Source organism: Marmota monax, unplaced genomic scaffold (assembly GCF_021218885.2).
Source record: "Marmota monax isolate L192 unplaced genomic scaffold, Marmota_monax_Labrador192_F-V1.1 WCK01_AAM20220418_F8-fsc00003, whole genome shotgun sequence".
Taxonomy (NCBI): domain Eukaryota; kingdom Metazoa; phylum Chordata; class Mammalia; order Rodentia; family Sciuridae; genus Marmota; species Marmota monax.
This window is the reverse complement of record NW_026694084.1, coordinates 11,760,982-11,782,500: the sequence shown is the minus strand read 5'-3', so window position 1 is coordinate 11,782,500 and position 21,519 is coordinate 11,760,982. Positions and strand designations below refer to the sequence as shown.

Sequence of the window (21,519 nt, the reverse complement as noted above, 5' to 3'; positions counted from 1 at the left end):
TTGAATTTTATTTCCAATGTTCCAAATTCACAGAAATTTTATCACAGTATACTTTCATCTGTCATTCAATCCTTAATTAAAATATAGGCTAATAACTATGAAATCTTGTCAGTACATGAAAGTCATTTCTATAGCTGAGATTTCATCATTAAGTGCCTCATTTTTGGGATAGGTATGTCTATGTCAATTCATTATAGAAACCACAGGCACTAATTAGATCATTATGCTTTCTGTGTTAACTCTGGCCATGAAAGTAGCACTAGAGATTCTAAAGGTAATGAATTGCCTGAATTGTGTTAACTGTTAGCTAGTATAATGGACTGGTAGAAAGCTCATAGGTTCTCTGGGGAAACTACCCTGGATCAAGGATGATGCACAATTTGAGACATGTTTACAGAAATTGACCCATATATAGTAACAACTGCCTCTAAAGTTTGGGGGGAATAAAAGACAGAAATTGCAGTGTCCTCTTTTCTGCTCAGAAATTTCATTCTAAACCCACATTCAGTATTTGCCAACACATGCATTACCCTCAAACAAATAATTGAGAACTTGAAAGGAACAAAAAGGCTTAAAATGTTTAACAAAAGAAGATACTGCTTAGAAGATCTCAGTTAAAGGGTGTTTCTTAGGGTTTTATGCCAATTTGAAATTGGACAACTTGAAGAGACTTCTAGGTTTAGTTTGATCCATCAAAATAAACCAAAATAGAAAGGTTGTGTCTACCTGTAGTGACCCAGTCTCCAGAAGAGATCTAAATCCAAATCTAACACCTCATGGTAGAACAGTAGCAGATTAATAAAGTCCAGCCTAAAGTCTAGTCATATCCACCTGTGTCATCTATTTTTAAATTATAAATATATCTAATGTAAACATGAGGATATAAGGCAGATATTTTATCAAATTCTAAAACATATTATCAAGAAAAATGTTAAATATTATCAACTGCCAAATATATACTTCAGTAAACCCATTTTCAATGTTATTGTAACTTATTATTACAAAGATTTACTTTTAACTAAGTCAGAAGTTTCTTTTATAAACCCATCAGTACAATGATGAGTTTAGGGAAACATTGCAAGATTAAAGGAGTTCTTATCACAATGAGGAATTCTATGAGATCTTGAAAAAATATTAAATTCTAAAAAGCCAAGCCTCTTTAAAAATCAGATAATTAATTTTCATCAAAATAAAATGTGTTTTTCAGTAAAATCAGCATGCTTAAGTATGCCATAATGCTTAGCAACTACCATGCAATACAACTGTAACAAAACACTTAAATTGAATATAGCTATAAAACTAAAACTGGCAATAACAACAACAAGGAAAAAATCATATTAGACAGGAAAAAAAAAAGACTCTAACCACTTTGTCCTCCTGGTGTGATTATCCACGAAAGCAAGTTAAAAAAGACAGAAAAGACAAAACAAAAAAGAAATGATTAATTCCATTCTTAAAACAAATAAGAGTTTTCTAATGAAATAAAAATTCTGAAAATGTTTAAATCACATTTTGACTGAAATCTAAAAGTTTAGATTTAAAATTAAAAATTTAGGAGGGACATTTTTCCATATATTTAATACAATTCAAGCAAAAGCATGCTACTACAATATATAAACAAAATAGTTTCCATAAAAGCAATTAAATACACAAATATCAGAAAAATATATTGTCTTTTTCACAAAGAAAATCCTAATTAAGTTAAAGGAAAAAACAAAAAATATTTAGTAATAAAGTTTTTAAGTACAAAGATAATAAAACATAGCCTCCTTGTTTATCAATAATTTCATCATCTACTATCAAAATTAAACAAAATATAATTTTACATGAATTATGCATATTGCTTCTAAAAGTTATTTCTGACATATTAGCTTAAAATCTATTACACAATGTGGCTACAAAGAAAAATTTAACTGCAATAAGTCACTAAAGATATAATATTATTATAATTAGCAATTGTGGGTCATAACTTACCACTATTGAAAATGTAAAAAATAAAATGGTAAGATGTAGTTTAGTCAAAAGACCCTATTTAGATATACCTAAAACTAAACCCAATTGTTACATCTTTTTAATATAAAATAATTATGATAAAAATACTAATGCAATAATAACTTGATATAGGAAGTTATATAAATTAAAAACAAAATCATGTATTTTGAAGTATTGTTCTTCCTTTTAAATACAGGTTGTAGTACAACATTTGTGACTGAGAAGAATAGCAATCACACAGACCTATCTTAAAATCTTGCTGTATATCTTGCATAATTTCCCTAAGCTATCTATCCTTTACTTCTTCATGTACAAAACAAAGAATTAATATTTACTTTATAGGGTTTTTTGAGAATTAAGTAAAATAACATGAAAAGCTCTCAGTATAGGGCCTGGCCCATAATTCCAAACCTGACAGTCTAGTCTGTTAAAAAAAATAGGATATTAATGGCTGGGGTTATGGCTCAGCGGTAGAGCACTCTCATAGCACAGGCGAGGCCCTGGGTTTGATCCTCAGCACTACATAAAATAAATAAGTAAATTATTGTATCCAACTACAACTAAAAAAAATGTTAAAAAAAATTTTTTTAAATGGGATATTATATAGAAGGGAGAGGATTGTATTCTTTACATCACTGTGTTCTTGACTGCTTTATTTATCATAAATATTAAAGCTAAATATGATATAACAGCTATTGTCTACAATCAAAAACATCACCAAACCATTTAGTTCAATAAAAGTCTTTCACAGAACAGTCATTACATATGGATCAGATACATTAGATGGCTGAGACATCAAAAAATAAAAAAATAAATAAGTGAGATAGTTTCTGCCTTTAAGGAATTCAAGGAACTAAATATGGTGAGAGAGAAACAAATCATTGCACAATAGAGAAATTTTTGAAAGTAAGAGAACAGCAAAGCACTATGGAAATACAAATAATATAAAAGATCACAGTACTTGGAGAAAGAAGGAATAAAAAGAATCTGAAACATAAACAGGGCTTTAAAGAATAATGAAAAGAATCTCAGGGAGACTAGTGAGGGAAAATATTTCTTCCAAGACCATGGCATATGCAAAAAGCACAAAACACAAACAGACAGACAAATTTGAAACTACAAGTAATTTTAAGTGACTAGATTAACAGATATAGTTGAACTGAAGTTCCATTGTTTACTATACGTGGCAAAAATGCAGAAGCATAACACTTCCACAAGGTAATGCACATTTCAGAGAACAGGGGAAAAAAAAAGGAAATAAAACCATCATTAATAGTAAATACCCATTAGCAGATAAAACAAGTTTAGTTTCAGCTATAATATACTTAGCTACAAAATATACACGAAATACTCACATATCTTATTGTCTTTCAATAGAAAAATTCAATACCATATAATTTATAAATAATATTATTAACTACCAGTGAGTATTCACTCCACTATGATGTACAGACTGAATTCCAAGGAGGCAAGTCTAGAAGCTGGAAGAACAATTAGGAATTTGCTGCAACATTTTGGATAAAAAACAAGGTGAGTGTGGCAAGAACTAAACTGGGGGTAACAGGAGGAATAGAGAAAAGTGGACTGATTTAAGAGATAAGGAGTAAGGCCTCTGAAGACTTGATTGAGAAATAGAAAGTAAAGAAGAATAACTGGCCAACTGGGAAGATAAAAGGACAATTACTTAAAAAAACATACTCATATATATTCTCTCTCTCTCTCTCTCTCTCTCTCTCTCTATCACACACACACACACACACAAAACACACACACACACACAAGCAGAGCATGTTTGGGAGAAATAATGACTTTAGACACAGATAACGTGACTTTCAGGTGACTATAATACACTCAAGCAGAGAGTTTCAGTAGGCAACTATGCCGTTGGATCTGCACGTCAGGAGAATACTCTGGTGAAATTTTTATAAATCTACAGCATATGTAGAGTATTTGAAGCTATAGAAATGAACAAAATTTCCCAAGGACGTTATTACAGGAAAAGGGAAGAATGGGCATGATGGCTGCTAAGCAAAATGGTCCTTCTTTACAAATTGGCAAGCCTTCTAAAGAAAAGAAAATTTTAAACAAAGAGATGGCCACATCCTCTAATCAGATTTTAGTAATGCAATCATGTCAGAATCTCACTGTAATTGTCAAAACTACGTCATTAACACTCAAACTGGAATTGTGTTATCAAAAAATCAAATGTAATGTACCAGTACAAAAGATTACCAAGTACAATGGTTGATTAAAATCTCATGTGACATATAGAAAGTATATTGCTACAGAAAAATACTTTTATGTTAAACATAAGAATGATTTGGGAGTGCTGGGGATACAGCTCAGTTGGTAGAGTGCCTGCCTCACATGCAGAAAGCCCTGGGTTCAATCCCCAGGACCACCCCACACACTCACAAAAAAAAAAAATAAGAAGAATGAATTAATTTTTAAATCAACCTGAATCATCTGGATGTTTATCTCAGGTTTATATTTCATCTATTTTTAAAAATCAAAGACTAAATTGTTCAATTAAAAATTAAAATTACTTTCCATATTTAAGCTTATTAATTACAGAAGACTCAGTTTATGTATGCAAAAAGGAATACACTGATCCAATATGATTATCTAAGCCACCTAGCACAATGAGTGGTATATATAATAGGTAAGAAAAAGTCTATTAGCATAAAAACCATTACAAAATATTTCTATAGTATTTACTACATGCCAGATATATGACTAAGTGCTTCATAAATATTGATTTGTTTTACCTTCACAATAGCCTTGTAAGACCGGTACTATTATTATCTCTACTTACAGATGAAGAATCTGAAATGGAGAGAGATTAAAGATCTTGTACAAATTCACAAAGCTGTCCAGTAACAAAGCTAGGATTCAAACTTTGTTTCACTTCAGAGGTGGTGCTGTAACCACTGCACAATGCTACTTTTATACACTATGGTATCCTATGTTGGCTTTGTATTTCTTATCTCTATGATTTAATTTATTAATAAATTATTCTAGATCATCATTCCTGGACTTAGAAAGTTAATGATAATTTAACATATACTCAAATTATTTGATAAATATGTAATAGTATAATTAAAATTTAAAATTTCTTTTAAATATGATTAATATTTGATTTTATTTTCTAATTTTATGCCTACTATGTTTATAATCAATATGGCCACCTTTACTGCTTATTACTTCTGCTAATAACCAATCACCTTGCTTCTCCCCAAAATCAACGTGTTATTTCCAGTCTACATCTCATTATCACTTACATCATTGGTTCTATTACTCTTCCCTCAGATATTTTCTCTTAAAAGTCATGGCATAATTTCAGGCTAAATCTACTAAAACCACTTTGTGCAACTATCCATTATTAGTTCCCCCATCTTCTATGAAATTAATGTCAGTTTCCCCTCAGAGTCATTCTTCATATGCTTGATCTTTCTCCCATTATTTCCTCTATGTATTGCTAAAAAGACAGATGCTTCCTTCTACAGTAATGTTCTATATTCCCTGTACTTAAAACTACCATATTTCTCTTTCTTCTTCTTGGCCTTCCCTAATCAATTTGAAGATTTTTTTAAATGTTTCATGCCACTGTAATATTCTCTCTCAAGTTTGGTTTGTTTTTTTAAAGAACAACAACAATTAAATTCAGCCTGTATAGTTTACCTTTTTTATCCATAATTTTGGATTTCCATCTTCAAGAAAGCATGCCATGGTACTGAGCTACATCAAGGAGCTAGATTGAAAGACAATGTCTAACCCAGACTAACCTTCCCATGATAAGTATACCAGATTACTTTCTTTCATTCATTCATTCAACAAGTAATATGCACTGACCTACTACATACCAAAATACAAAGAAACCTACAAGTAGTATAGGGAAATTAAAGTGATTGTAATCAATTAATAATAATAAAATGTTAAGAATACTAGATTAAGTCTGTATAATCCATTGTGGCACAAAAGAGCAAGTGATTATTTCACATGGGATACTCAAAAAAAGATCATAAATAAAATGATGCTTAAGTCAAAAAAAAAAACCTTAAGTATTCAGTAAATAGGAAAGGATTGTGGGTGGGGCCTATGGAAAAGAAAAAGGAATATGTTAGGAAAGAAAAAGGAATATGTTAGATAACAGTAGCAGGATGAGCAAAAGCATATGAGATATTGGTGAAGATGATCTAAGAGAAATGCAGGTAGCATAGTTAAATTGGAACATCTGGAATGGAGTGAAGCTCATGCAGGGAATGGTATCACAGTATTAAGGGGTTTTATGTCATTAAAAACTTCATTATCTCAGGAAATGAGGAATTGATGAGTGTTTTTTATACAGAGGGAAAAATAACCAGATCTGCATTTAACGAACATCACTATAGCAGTGCATGAATATGTGTTTGAGAAGCCAAGACTAGAGCAGAGAGATTAGTTAGGAGACTAATTGGTCTAAGTGATAGAAGAGCCTAAAAAAGCAGTCAGTAATTAGGGAAGAAATGATAATTTTGAAAAAAATGTGAGGAAAGAGTGATAAAGAAAAGAAGCCTGAGATGATTCCTGGGTTTCTGTAGTAGATGACAAAAAAAATAAAAAGTATTGCTATTTAAAAAGTTAAATATTTTAGGAGGTGCAGATCTGGGGACTGTTTCAGCAATAGAAAATACATACAACATCTGTCCTGGACTAAGTGAGATTAAGTGGTTTGCTATCAATTTTATTGAAAGGGAATTAGAAAAGACTTCAAAAGATGAATATAATGTCCTAGTCTTAAAAATAAGCATTATTAATAAGTTCTTATTTTAACTTAAAACATCATTTCGTTATTCTTTGGTTAATGTGAAGCTAAAGATTTTTGTAAGGAATACTTTAAAAGGAATTGGGTGAGGTATATTGGGTATAACATTTAAAAGGGGATAAAGGAATTCATGACTAATATCTAGCCTATGTTACATTTCTTGCCTGCACTCTACTCACTTTGTGCTCCCTTGCCTACTATCAGCTTTATCATACTGTAGTTTTGGTGCTATCCTGAATTCCTTTATACCTTAAACAATTAAATAGTCTCTATTAGGATTAGGAATAACAGGAACATGTCTCATCATAGAAAAGGCTATCTATGCTGAGCCTCGGCCAACATCATTCTAAATGGAGAAAAATAGAAGGCATTCCCTCTAAAAACTGGAACAAGACAGAAATGCCCTCTTTGGCTACTTCTATCCTACATAGTTCTTGAAACACTGGCCAGAGCAATTAGACGAAAGAAATCCAAGGGATATTTATAGGAAAAGAACTTAAATTAGCACTATTTGCTGATGATATGATTCTATATCTAGAAGACCCAAAAAACTTCACTAGAAACTTCTAGAACTAGTAAATGAATTCAGCAAACTAGCAGAATACAAAATCAACACCCAGAAATCAAAGACATTTCTATATATCAGTGACAAAGCCTCTGAGAAGGAAATGAGAAAAACTACCCCATTCACAATAACCTCAAAAAAAAAAAAAGATACTTGGGAATCAACTTAACGAAAGAGGTGAAAGAACTATACAATGAAAACTACAGAACCCTAAAGAGAGAAATCCAAGAAGACTGTAGAAGATGGAAAGATCTACCTTGCTCTTGGATAGGCAGAATTAATACAATGAAAATGACCACAATACCAAAAGCACTGTACAGATAAAATGCAATTCCGATCAAAACCCCAATGGCATTCCTCATAGAAATAAAAAAAGCATTCATAAAATTGATCTGAAAAAATAAGAGACCCAGAATAGCTAAAGCAATCCTTAGCAGGAAGAGTGAAGCAGGTGGTATCACTATACTAGACCTTAAACTACACTAAGGAACAATAACAACAAAAACAGCATGGTATTGGCACTAAAACAGACTGGTAGACCAATGGTAAAGAATAGAGAACACAGAGACTAACCCACAAAATTACAATTATCTTATATTAGACAAAGGTGCCAAAAATGTGCACTGGAGAAAAGATAGCATCTTCAACAAATGGTGCTGGGAAAACTGGAAATCCATATGCAACAAAATGAAATTAAACCCATATCTCTCACCATGCCCAAAATTTAATTCAAAATGGATCAAGAACCTAAGAATTAAACCAGAGACTCTGTGTCTAATAGAAGAAAAAGTAGGCCCTAATCTTCATCATGTGGGATTAGGCCCCAACTTCCTTAATAAGACTTAATATAGCACAAGAATTAAAACCAAGAATCAATAAATGGGACAGAATAAAACTAAAAAGTTTCTTCTCAGCAAAAGAACAATCTGTGAGGTGAACAGAGAGCCTACATCCTGGGAGCAAATTTTTACCCCTCCCACATCAGATAGAGCACTAATCTCTAGGGTATATAAAGAACTCCAAAAGCTAAGTACCAAACAAACAAACAAACAAACAAACAAATAACCAATCAACAAATGGGCCAAGGACCTGAACAGATACTTCTCAGAAGATGATATACAATCAATCAACAAATATATGAAAAAATGCTCATCATCTCTAGCAATCAGAGAAATGCAAATCAAAACTACTATAAGATATCATCTCACTTCAGTCAGAATGGCAGCTATTATGAAGACAAACAACAATTAGTGTTGGAGAGAATGTGGGGGAAAAGGTACACTCATACATTGCTGGTGGGACTGCAAATTGATACAGCCAATATGGAAAGCAGCATAGAGATTCCTTGGAAATCTGGGAATGGAACCACCTATCCCTCTCCTCAGTCTATACCCAAAGGACTTTAAAACAACATACTACAGGGACACAGCCACATCAATGTTTATAGCAGCACAATTCACAAGAGCTAAACTGTGGAGCCAACCTAGATGCCCTTCAGTGGATGAATGGATTAAAAAAAGTGTGGCATATATACACAATGGAATTTTACTCAGCATTAAAAGAGAATGAAATCATGGCATCTGCATGTAAATGGATGGCGTCAGAAAAGATAATGCTAAGTGAAGTTAGTCAATCCCCCCCAAAAAATGCCAAATGTTTTCTCTGATATAAGGAGGCTGACATAGTGGGGTAGGGAGGGGGAGCATGGAAGGATTAGATGAATTCTAGATAGGGAAGAGGGGTGAAAGGGAAAGGTAGGGGGCAGGGGATTAGCAAGGGCGGTGGAATGTAATGGACATCATTATCCAAAGTACATGTATGAAGACTCAATTTGGGTGTCAACATACTTTATAAACAGATATGAAAAATCGTGGTATATATGTATAATAAGAATTGTAATGCACAAAAAAGTACATGTATAAAGGCATGAATGGTGTGAACACACTCTATATACAAAGATATGAAAAACTGTACTCTATATGTGTAATAAAAATTGTAATGCATTCCACTGTCGTGTATTTAAAAAAAATCAATAAATCTAAAAAAAAAGTAGAAAAGAAATTGTAAAAGTGAGCTAGAAAAGGAAATCCAAGCAGAAAATGTTCTCAGATAGATTAATTTTTAAGAATACCTAGATATCTTATCCCTTGAAGTTACTCACACCATCTACTCCTAGAAAGCTTTCCTTTCACAGTAGAGGTGTACTACATCACTTGATTAAAAACCCTTGAAATCACCTAAAGATTCCTGAAGAAAAATAACCCCAAATTGGAACCAACAGAGTATTCATAGACAGACTTGCTTCTTTAGATAATAGTACCCATAGATTATTATGGTACACAGATAATTGGTTGAACAGGTGAGCTGAAGCAGGTGAAAACTACTTAAAATATGTGACAATATGGAGAGGAACTAAGCTCATTTAAACTTTGGAAAACACTTTTCTTTGTGATAGTAAAAGCAAATGTGACTCCATTTTGTTTTGACTCCATTCTGTAAAACAACCATGCCAACTACAAGGGTCATGACTGAGGCAAGATGTTCTTTTCCTTTTGCCATAGAAACCTTTAAGAACATGGAACTATCTAATGGGGCATTGTTTCTGTAACTAGGGTAAAGGGGCTCTGTTCTGTAATTGAGGTGATTGGGCTAACTGTGATTGGTTAGGCTTCCCGCCGCTTGACTGCACTCTCCCGCTTCTGTAACCTGGCTTGCTTGAATTGGCTAGATCCCCGAACATCCCTTTTGAGGTTTTCAGGTTTATAAGGAGCGCCCTTGAAATTGTTGGGGCTGATCAGGGGAACAGCTTTATGTTCTGGTCAGTCGCCACTGGTGTGCTTCAATAAAGGCTTGATTCGATTATACGTGAGTGGTCTGGAAGTCAGTTTATGAAACCCCGGGACAAAGCTTTAACTATAACATCTGGAGGCTCGCCCGGGATCCATTTCTTCCCTACCCTCACGCCAAATTTGCCTCCAACGATGGGCCTTTGGACCTAGACCCTGGAGTAGTGGGGAGCTGCTGAGAGACATTCCTCAGCCTCACTCCCAGGGCGACTCCAATTCGTCCTAGGAAACTCTGATAAGCCTCCTGCGGGCCTGTCAGATCTGGTGAGTCTACTCCTCTGGGGACAAGGTCAGATTGAATGCACTAGCTTACACCTTTCCTAGGACGGAGGAGACATTGTCACTGTCTCCCTGGAGGCCTCCTAGTGGGGCCTCACCTGTGCCTGGTGGCAGGATGAGTCACTGTCTGTGCCCCACTGGAGTTCTCCCTGTGTGACCTCATCTGTCTCAATCTAGGAGCAGGCGGAGCCCTCCTCTCTGTCCCACTGGATGCCTCCCTGTAGGGCCTCATCTGTTCCTGGGGGCAGGACAAGATGTGGTCTCTGCCCCATTAGAGGTCTCCCTGTGTGACCTCACTGATTGTTGCTTGTCCTACATCTGTACCACTGTTTGTCGTTTCTCCAGCGTCTGCCTAACTGTTTGTCTCTTGTCCAGTGTCTGTTCGCCAGCCATTTGTCTTGTGTTTATCTGTCCCTGTGTTGTGTGTGGGCCCTTTTCTTGTTCTCATAACCACTCTTCTTTCATCAGGACTCCTTCGCTCCACCAACATCATGGGACAAGGAAGCTCTACAGAGATCTCTAACTGTACCCCTTTAACTTGTTTTCTTAACAATTTTCAGGACTTTGTTGGTTTGTTTTGTTTGTTCCCTTTGTGTTCTGTGTTAATTTGTACCTCAGTTTGTTTCTAATGGGAAAAAAAAACGGTTAAAATGGTTTTAACTGTGCTCACTAAAGCTTGCATTAAAATGTAAAGTGCTGCCAACAGGACTAAAAGAATTGTCAAAAGTAAAAGCTAAAGGCAAAAAGAAAAAGGCATTCTAGAGATCGCCTTCATTTAGAAACTGGGCCAGGTGGCCAACAAGGTAAATCATGTCAGTTTCTATAGAGGACAGATTAAAACTAAAGTGTTTTATAAAATTATTATTCCTAAATTGTATAACAAAAAGCATAATTTTGTCTAGGAAATTTGGCTTTTGTCTCTCAGTATTTGTAAGCATGAATAACTCCCAACTATTAAAAATGGTCCAAAGATTTTTCAAAGTCAGGCTAAAATTTGGTGGCTGCTATCCAAGAAACCAGAAAAACCAATTTAGAATGGGATCCCAACCTGGGGACTCTCCCAAGGAGACCAATGGAGCTGCTGCATCTTTGGGAAGTTCCTTCAGGAAAAATAAGACCCCTTCATTTGTCTATGTTCCCTTAACTCTTTTCAGCTTTGATGAACAGGACCACCTCAGGAAAAAGGTCAGAAAAACTTTTTTTAAAAATTCTATATTTGTTAGGTGTATTAAGAATTATATGCAAAAAATAAATAAATAAGAGAGCTCATGTATAATGGCATAATTTGGCGTGAACATACTTTATATAGAGTTACAAAAAAAATGTGCTGTGAATGGATAATTATGAATATAATGCACTCCACTATTGTCATCTATATAAGAAATAAATTTTAAAAAGAAAGGAAAAAAACTCATAATTTTGATCCAATACACCTAGCTTAATATGTTCTTCTGATTACACTCTGCTTTATTCTAAGGCCAATTTGCAATGGTTAACTCTCAATCTAATAGGTTTAAAAAATAAGGTACAAGACTTTTGTTTGTTTGCTTTGTGTGGGTGCACAAGGGTACTGTCCGTCTACATGTATTGCCATGTCTACATATATTTGGTACAAAAAAAATTGACATATGAGCTCCTGAATTAAAATTTTTAAAAAATGGATCCAATACCTTTGGTTAATATGATTTAAAAGGTTCAATTTAAATTGGGAAAAATAAATAAAAGTACAAATGTCTTTAAAGTTACTAATACACAGTTTTGTTTCTAGATGGTTAAACAGCTATTAAAATGTTAATGTCTATAAAGTGTCTGATATCCGTCTCTCTAGGATTTTTCTTCAACAGGAAAAAAAGGTTACTAATACTATTCAATACACTTGTCTGATACCTTGTTTAAAAAAAAAGATATGTAAATTATTTCCAAACGTATATGAAATTAATCATGGATGTGTTTTTTAGAGACATCTGTTTTACAAAGTTAAAATGCTAACTGTTAAATATAATATCAACTACTCTTAACTCCTTAAATTCCATAAGGTAAAATACTTAAACAATGTTGATGTTTTCATAAATTGATAAACTAAAAAGAAATTTAAATTATTTTGTGTTATCATAAAAACAAAGTTAGTATAAATTAAAAGTCCCAAAAGGTATAATTCTACATACAAGGAGTCAAGAGGTTTCAGCTGCATTTCAATTAAAGTACTGTAAATAACAAAATATTTCATCTTATTAAAATGGATTAATTTATCTAAATTCAGAAATTTACAAGGGTTATTTCAAGGTACAAACAGAAAGAAGGATTAATGGATTAAAAATTATTAAAAAGTTCTAAATATAAAAATATATTTAATGAAAAACGTTTCCAAGTAAAAAGTCTTTATGTGGTAAAGTATAATTATAATACATCTAAGTAAATAACAAAATGGTCTAATTAGTAATATAAAGGTCTATAAATAAAAGAAAAATATTAAAAGATTTATATGTAACTAAATTGGTTATATATGTAACACAAATAGTTAAAATTATTTAAGGTTGTTCTGTAAGGACAAATATTAATGTACTGATATAGTTATATGTTAAAATGACAAAAACTTCTAAAAATATTAATTACATTGTGTCTGTTAAGTTTTACCCTCTAGAGCAACTAATCTTGGAGAAATTAAGGTTTGTACATCTGTGATTAAACAGCAACTGTTATTTTAAAATATTGTCCTACATTACAGAGTCTAGATTTTTCTTTAAAAGCTAACCTTGGTTAATATAAAAACATCAATGGAATTGAGGTACATTACTCTTCTTTACATATTAAGTGTGTTCATATCTTTCAAGTATACAAGTCTTTAAGGTAAAAGGTTTAAAGAAACATTTTTATCAAGCTGGTGTTCTCCAAACTAAAGTTGTCTGTAATGGTAATTTTAAACTTATAAGGATAATAGATTTTTATTGGGGATTTATTTATATTATTTGATGTTTTTTAACCAAACTTTATGTTACCTTTTACATTGGGATATAAAAATTTAAAGGTATTTTTAAAAGTAATGAGAGCCTGATCTATTTAAAGTTTAATACTATAAAACATTTTGCCACTTTTCCACACATAAAAAAAGGGGGCTCCCAGCCTTTCCTTAATTATGTTGTATTGTGCTAGCTAACATTCATACAGAGTCAGGAAACAATATATATAAACTTTATAAAATGATATCTAAAAAGAGAAAAAAAAGATCACCTTTAAAACTAAAACACTTTACCTAAGATTGTGAAGAGCCCTGCCTTACCTGAGATAAGACTCTGCCTCCGCATATCAAAATGACTTCAAAGTAGGCCAGATTTCAGTTGATTTAAAGTTATATTCAAAGATTAACTTTATTGGAAAGAATACTGTGATCTCAAAAAGAAAATATAATGTGTAACTCAGCCAAGGTTCAAAAGTATATACAAGCTAAATATGTTTTTACTTTTATTAATTTCACTTTGTATTTTCATTATAACTAAAAGAAAACTGACCACGACACTCAGAGCAACCAAAAGACCTTTATTGTGGCAGTGTCTGATTAACACACACAAAGGGAGGGGGGAGAGAAGGGAAAAACAAAGGGTAAGAGAGAAGAGTGAGAGGGAGAATGAGAGAGAGTGAAAGTGAGAGAAGAGAGAGCACGAGAGGGGGTCCTATCAAGAGAGAGTTTCTATAGCCAAAATCTAATAGGATCTCTAGGTCTGCAAGCTTCCTTGTTGGCGTGCAGTGATTAGATCATACAGTAGTTGCTAAGGGTGTCATCTTCTGCCTTCAGGCAGACAGAGCAGGGGTCAGATGTGGGGTTTATTTCACCAGAGGGGTGGGAATCAAATGTTCAACCTTGAGTGGGGTTGAGTGTTCAGCCTAGAGTGGGGTTGAGTGTTCAGACTTCAGGCAAACAAGCGAAGCTAACATTCGTTCAGCCTGCTCCACAACTAACAATAACTAATGCCTGTTAATATTTTACAGAGGACTCTCCCAGATGGCTGCGAATAGAGTGCATCACACCCCGTGTACCGCGTCACTGCACAGGTGAATAATGAGTTAGAACGACAAAAAACTAACTTGTTAGGAATTTACAGCAAAATGGGGGTGCACCGAAACCTAGAGGAAGGATTTCCAGCACCGAGGTCCGGTAATTGAATCTCAAACACGAGCCAACTGTGCGACCGGAGATCCAGGCTGACTGATCCGCGCGGCCCACCCCGCAGCTACAGATGGCGGGGTGCTGCCGAGAAGCAACCAGCAAGCAGAGAGAATCGTTGCTACGGATTCTGTGGAATCCTGCCGGCTGTGCCATCACTGAGCCCCAGGCTGAGTTTGGGATTTCAGGTGGGGAAGGAAATGGTCCAGTTCTATCCCCCACAACAGAAACTCCACCAAGGAAGCCAGCGGCCACCATCTTGGAGAGCTGACGTAACCACCGACAGTCTCTGACAGATTGCAACAATAAAACAGGTGTCTGTTACTCAACCCATCTCCCATACAACAGGGAATTCGCATAAAATCTCTCCTACGCTTTCCCGGGGAGGGATTATCAGAATGAGCCTACATAAAGATATGGGGAAAGTTAGAGACACTTGACCTCCAACTCCCCCTCCCATCAGCAGCGAAAACAAAACCTGTCTTGCCAGCGCTGGGGGAGGGCCAAGCGGGAAAAATCAAAACAATAGAGTGCTGGGGTTCCCAATAGCCAACCTCCACACACAGCAAACCTCAGGCCCAGAGTACAGTTTGAACTGCCGAGAGGCATCACTCAGGGGAAGACTGGTCTAGCAGAAGAAGCCAGGATTAGCAGGAGAAACCAGGGGACTAGAGGCCAGGGCCTCGCGACTGGGCGGCTGGAGATCGCCCGCCCGCCGGCGGCAGCCCACTCGCTGCCCGCATGACTGGGCGGCTGGAGACCGCCCGCCCGTCGGCGAACGATCGCCCGCCCACTGCCTGCACGACTGGGCGGCTGGAGACCGCCTGCCTGCTGGCGACAGCCCGCCCGCTGCCCGCACAACTGGGCGGCTGGAGACCGCCAGCCCGCCGGTGACCAATCGCCCGCCGGCTGCCAGCGTGACTGGGCGGCTGGAGACTGCCCGCCCGCCGGCGACCGGGAGCTGAAACCAACCAGAGACAGTCCAGTCCCACCCCGCCATTCGGACACCCTGGCAAGGAGCCTAGGGCCCGCCATAGCAGAGAGGTGACGTCACTGGAGCTCGGCCATCGGAATTCCTTCCCAGCGGAATACACTTTAGCAGGCATAGTCTACCAACACAAAGGAGAGACAACAGAGATATACAAAACCAAAACAAATCTATAGGAGAGAGCAGAAATACAGCAACCAAATAGAGCTGGAAAGTAACGTGAACAACATGAAAAAACAAGGGAAAAAAGGAGTACAAACAATGCAGGACAACTTAAATCTACAGGAAGACCTAGAAGCATCAGAAACATGGATAGGGAAAGAACTCAAGGCATACCTAACTCAGATGGAAAGGAATATTAGAAAAGACATGAGACAGCAAGTCCAAGCAATGAAAGTATATTTTGAAAACGAATTAAACAAACAAATTCAAATGGCAAAGAACGAGCTTTACCAGGAGATAGAGATCTTAAAAAAAAATCAAACAGTAATCCTAGAAATGCAGGAAACTATAAACCAAATTAAAAACTCAAACGAGAATATTACAAATAGACTAGATCAAGTAGAAGTCAGAACATCAGATAATGAAGACAAAGTTTATCAACTTGAAAAGAATATAGTCAACACAGAAAAGATGCTTAAATCTCACGAGCAATCTACTCAAGAGATATGGGATGTCATAAAAAAACCAAATCTGAAAGTCATCAGGATAGAAGAAGGCATAGAGATTCAAACCAAAGGAATGGACAACCTATTAAATGAAATAATTCTAGAAAACTTCCCAGAGATGAAAGATGGAATGGATTGCCAAATCCTGGAAGCCTACAGGACCCCAAACATTCAAAACCGTAATAGACCAACTCCAAGACATATAATTATGAAGATAGCCAACATACAGAACAAGGAGAGAATATTAAAAGCTACGAGAGAAAGGAGGCAGATTACATTCAGGGGTAAACCAATTAGGTTAACGACTAATTTTTCATCACAGACTTTGAAAGCGAGAAAGTATTTTGAAACCCTATATTCCAATAAAATAGAAGATAGTGAAGATATCGATAAATTTCTTAAGTCATACAATCTGCCCAGATTGAGTCAGGAAGACACACACAATTTAAACAGACCAATAACAAAGGAAGAAATAGAAGAAGCCATCAAAAGACTACCAACCAAGAAAAGCCCTGGACTGGATGGGTATACAGCAGAGTTTTACAAAACCTTCAAAGAAGAATTAATACCAATACTTTTCAAGCTATTTCAAGAAATAGAAAAAGAAGGAGCTCTTCCAAATTCATTCTATGAGGCCAACATCACCCTGATCCTGAAACCAGAAAAAGACACTTCAAAGAAAGAAAACTACAGACCAATATCTCTAATGAACTTGGATGCAAAAATTCTCAAAAAAATCCTGGTGAATTGAATACAAAAGCATATAAAAAAAAAATTGTGCACCATGATCAAGAAGGATTCATCCCTGGGATGCAAGGCTGGTTCAATACACAGAAATCAATAAATGCTATTCACCACATCAATAGACTTAAAGATAAGAACCATATGATCATCTCGATAGATGCAGAAAAAGCATTCAACAAAGTACAGCATCCCTTTACGTTCAAAACACTAGAAAAACTAGGGATAACAGGAACTTACCTCAACATTGTAAAAGCTATATATGCTAAGCCTCAGGCTAGCATCATCCTAAATGGAGAAAAACTGAAGGCATTACCTCTAAAATCTGGAACAAGACAGGGATGCCCTCTCTCACCACTTCTATTCAATTTAGTTCTTGAAATACTAGCCAGAGCAATTAGACAGACATAAAAATAGGAAAAGAAGAACTTAAATTATCACTATTTGCGGATGATATGATAATATATCTAACAGACCCAAAAGGATCTACAAAGAAACTGCTAGAGTTAATAAATGAATTCAGCAAAGTGGCAGGATATAAAATCAACACACATAAATCAAAGGCATTCCTGTATATCAGCAACAAAACTTCTGAAATGGAAATGAGGAAAACCACTCCATTCACAATATCCTCAAAGAAAATAAGATACTTGGGAATCAACCTAACAGAAGAGGTGAAAGATTTATACAATGAAAACTACAGAACCCTAAAGAGAGAGATAGAAGAAGATCTTAGAAGATGGAAAAATATACCCTGTTCATGGATAGGCAGAACTAACATCATCAAAATGCGATATTACCAAAAGTTCTCTATAGGTTTAATGCAATGCCAATCAAAATCCCAACGGCATTTCTTGTAGAAATAGAGAAAGCAACCATGAAATTCATATGGAAAAAGAAAAGACCCAGAATAGCAAAAACAATGCTAAGCAGGAAGTGTGAATCAGGCGGTATAGCGATACCAGATTTCAAACAGTACTACAGAGCAATAGTAACAAAAACAGCATGGTACTGGTACCAAAACAGGTAGGTGGACCAATGGTACAGAATAGAGGACACAGAGACCAATCCACAAAACTACAACTTTATTATATTTGATAAAGGGGCTAAAAGCATGCAATGGAGGAAGGATAACATCTTCAACAAATGGTGCTGGGAAAACTGGAAATCCATATGCAACAAAATGAAACTGAACCCCTTTCTCTCACCATGCACAAGTTAACTCAAAATGGATCAAAGTGCTTGATATCAAATCAGAGACTCTGCAACCGATAGAAGAAAAAGTTGGCTCCCATCTACATATTGTGGGGTTGGGCTCCAAATTCCTTAATAGGACGCCCATAGCCCAAGAGTTAATAACAAGAATCAACAAATGGGACTTACTCAAACTAAAAAGTTTTTTCTCAGCAAAAGAAACAATAAGAGAGGTAAATAGGGAGCCTACATGCTGGGAACAAATTTTTACCCCTCACACTTCAGATAGATCCCTAATATCCAGAGTATACAAAGAACTCAAAAAATTAAACAATAAGATAACAAATAACCCAACCAACAAATGGGCCAAGGACCTGAACAGACACTTCTCAGAGGAGGACATACAATCAATCAACAAGTACATGAAAAAATGCTCATCATCTCTAGCAGTCAGAGAATTGCAAATCAAAATCACCCTAAGATACCATCTTACTCGAGTAAGATTGGCAGCCATTATGAAGTCAAACAACAATAAGTGCTGGAGAGGATGTGGGGAAAAGGGTACACTTGTACACTGCTGGTGGGACTGCAAATTGGTGAGGCCAATTTGGAAAGCAGTATGGAGATTCCTGGGAAAGCTGGGAATGGATCCACCATTTGACCCAGCTATTGCCCTTCTTGGACTATTCCCTGAGGATCTTAAAAGAACGTACTATAGGGATACTGCCACATCAATGATCATAGCAGCACAATTCACAAAAGCTAGACTGTGGAACCAACCTAGATGCCCTTCAATAGATGAATGGATAAAAAAAATGTGGCATTTATACACAATGGAGTATTATGCAGCACTAAAAAATGACAAAATCTTGGAATTTGCAGGGAAATGGATGGCATTAGAGCAGATTATGCTAAGCGAAGCTAGCCAATCCTTAAAAAACAAATGCCAAATGTCTTCTTTGATATAAAGAGAGCAACTAAGAATAGAACAGGGAGGAAGAGCATGAGGAAAAGATTAACAAACAGAGACGAGTGGGGGGAGAGAAAGGGAGAGAGAAGGGAAATCGTATGGAAATGGTAGGAGACCCTCAATGTTCCACAAAATTACATATAAGAGGTTGTGAGGGGAAAGCTGGGGGACAAGGGAGAGAATTGAACAACAGCAGATGAGGTAGAGAGGGAAGATGGGAGGGGAGGGGAGGGGGGATAGTAGGGGATAGGAAAGGTAGCAGAATACAACAGTCACTAATATGCCATTATGTAAAAATGTGAGTGTGTAACCGATGTGATTCTGCAATTTGTATTTGGGGTAAAAATGGGAGTTCATAACCCACTTGAGTCAAATGTATGAAAGATGATATATCATGAGCTTTGTAATGTTTTGAACAACCAATAAAAAAATATATATATTTTACAGAGATAATAGTTCATGAACATACAACCTAAATTAATTTGAGATATTAAGCCGTCATCTGTAGACAGATAATAATTAAAAGAGATTAAATTAACTGTAAAGGGGCTAAGGTTATGGCTCAGCAGTAGAATGCCTGCCTTGCATGTGTGAGGCACTGGGTTTGATCCTCAACATCACATAAATAATAAGTAAAATAAAGATATTATGTTGTGTAAAAAAAAATAACTGCAAAGTTATAAACATTAAAGTTAAAACACAGTATTCTTAGTTTAAGACTGATAGAGTTGACTTTCTGGATGTTTATGGTCAAACTCAAAAATTAAGGTTAAAATAAAGGGGCCAAAAAAAACCAATATTTGGCTTTTGCCCTCTGAGTCAGCCTGAACTCAGGACATGGGGGAAAGCTTTGCAACTCCAGGCCACATAACCTCCCGATAAGGGAGATTAATGAGACCACTGAAGAACAGAAAGCCAATGAGTGTGCATACTGCAAAAGAAGAGGGTAATTAAAAAGGGGAAACAAGCCTGATCCTTCCAAGGGAAGCCACATGGTCAGCAAGACCTTGACCCATCCTAACACAGATGACACTAGCAGAGCTAAAATTCTGCTCACAAGTTCCCCAAAAATTTCCTCCAAGGAAACTCAGCTGACTCTTACCAATAGATAGAAACAAGGTCAGTTTGACCAGCTTGCTCTTAAACACCTAGCCAAAACAGTTAAAAACCAAAGCACAGCCATTTGTGGGCATTTAAAAAGAAACATCAGTTATTTTAATGTAACTTAAAATATAAACTAGTGTTAGCAGCAAAAAAAATAAATAAGACTGGAGACAACAGAAGAGAGATTCTTAGGCAAAAATACCTGGTAACAATAAAAACTGCCAGAAGTTTTTAGTCAGTTTAAGGCCTACAGATCTTCCTAATCTCCTACATGATGGATGTAATCAATGTTTATTAATATAATTATCTAGCCCTAAGTAACAAAAGGATCTTTAGTGAACACAGTGGTCATGCTAAAAAGGTATTTTTACAAAAATCAGATGACATTAACTAACTTAAATAAATGTTGTGTCTACATTCCTGGTAATGCTGACAATGTTAAAGATTTATGTTCCCTAAAAAAGGGCCTTATTAAAGCTTTATTAGGCCTTGTTATGGGGACAATTTCTCAGGTCTCCTGCCTCCTGGTAAACAATTATTAATTTCTATCATTTTCATGATATTCATGGACAGGTTTTCAGATGCTACAACTACTATTTTGTATTAATCTTATTTCAGTACTCATGTCTTTTTGTTTCTCTCATAGAAGTGCCCGCCCCCAGGTGAATTTACAACCTATTCTTCCTGTACCAGATTTTTACCATGGATTCCTTGACCCTCTCAATTTCTAAAAAGGGACTCCAAACTGCTTTCCCACTGCACATTGCCCCCTATCAGCTCGAAGCAGCAAGAATGGTCATTGTCCTTTTTCCTTACAGCAGTAGGAGGTCCCTAATATTAGAGGGGAAATTATGGTCAGTATAGATGTTTGCCAATATGTCTGGATCAGAAAGATGTACCTAGGGAAGTACTCCCAAGATCACCCTGGGTGATCTCCCAGAAAGAGACACTTGTATCCACAACCCAACTTATAAGTGGGACAACTCCCCATTTGCCAAAAATTTTGCTTCCCAGGTCCCACTTTGAACTCCTTGCCTAAATCTCCAAATTGTCAATAACTCTGAACTATGTAACCTACTATTTTGATGGAGTAAAAGAAAAAGAACACCTGGACTTATTAAAAGGCCAGGGCCCACTGATTTATCAACATAGACTGCCCCCATTTTAGTTCCCCTTCTGGCTGGTATGGGGAGGAGGTCAAACTTAAAA

General features: G+C 35.8%; 1 protein-coding gene across 38 annotated transcripts in view; it reads right to left on the bottom strand.

Moving 5' to 3' along the window:
- Nucleotides 1-21,519, bottom strand: part of Rims2 (regulating synaptic membrane exocytosis 2) — a 567,034-nt gene that overhangs the window by 417,586 nt on the left and 127,929 nt on the right. For 28 of the 38 annotated variants that reach the window (XM_058585652.1, XM_058585655.1, XM_058585668.1 and 25 more), the window contains one exon: nucleotides 1,366-1,377. The exons of the other annotated variants lie outside the window; for them this stretch is intronic. In XM_058585652.1, the coding sequence (XP_058441635.1) occupies nucleotides 1,366-1,377 (12 nt within the window). The remainder of the gene's footprint in view (nucleotides 1-1,365; nucleotides 1,378-21,519) is intronic. 38 annotated transcript variants of the gene reach the window in all.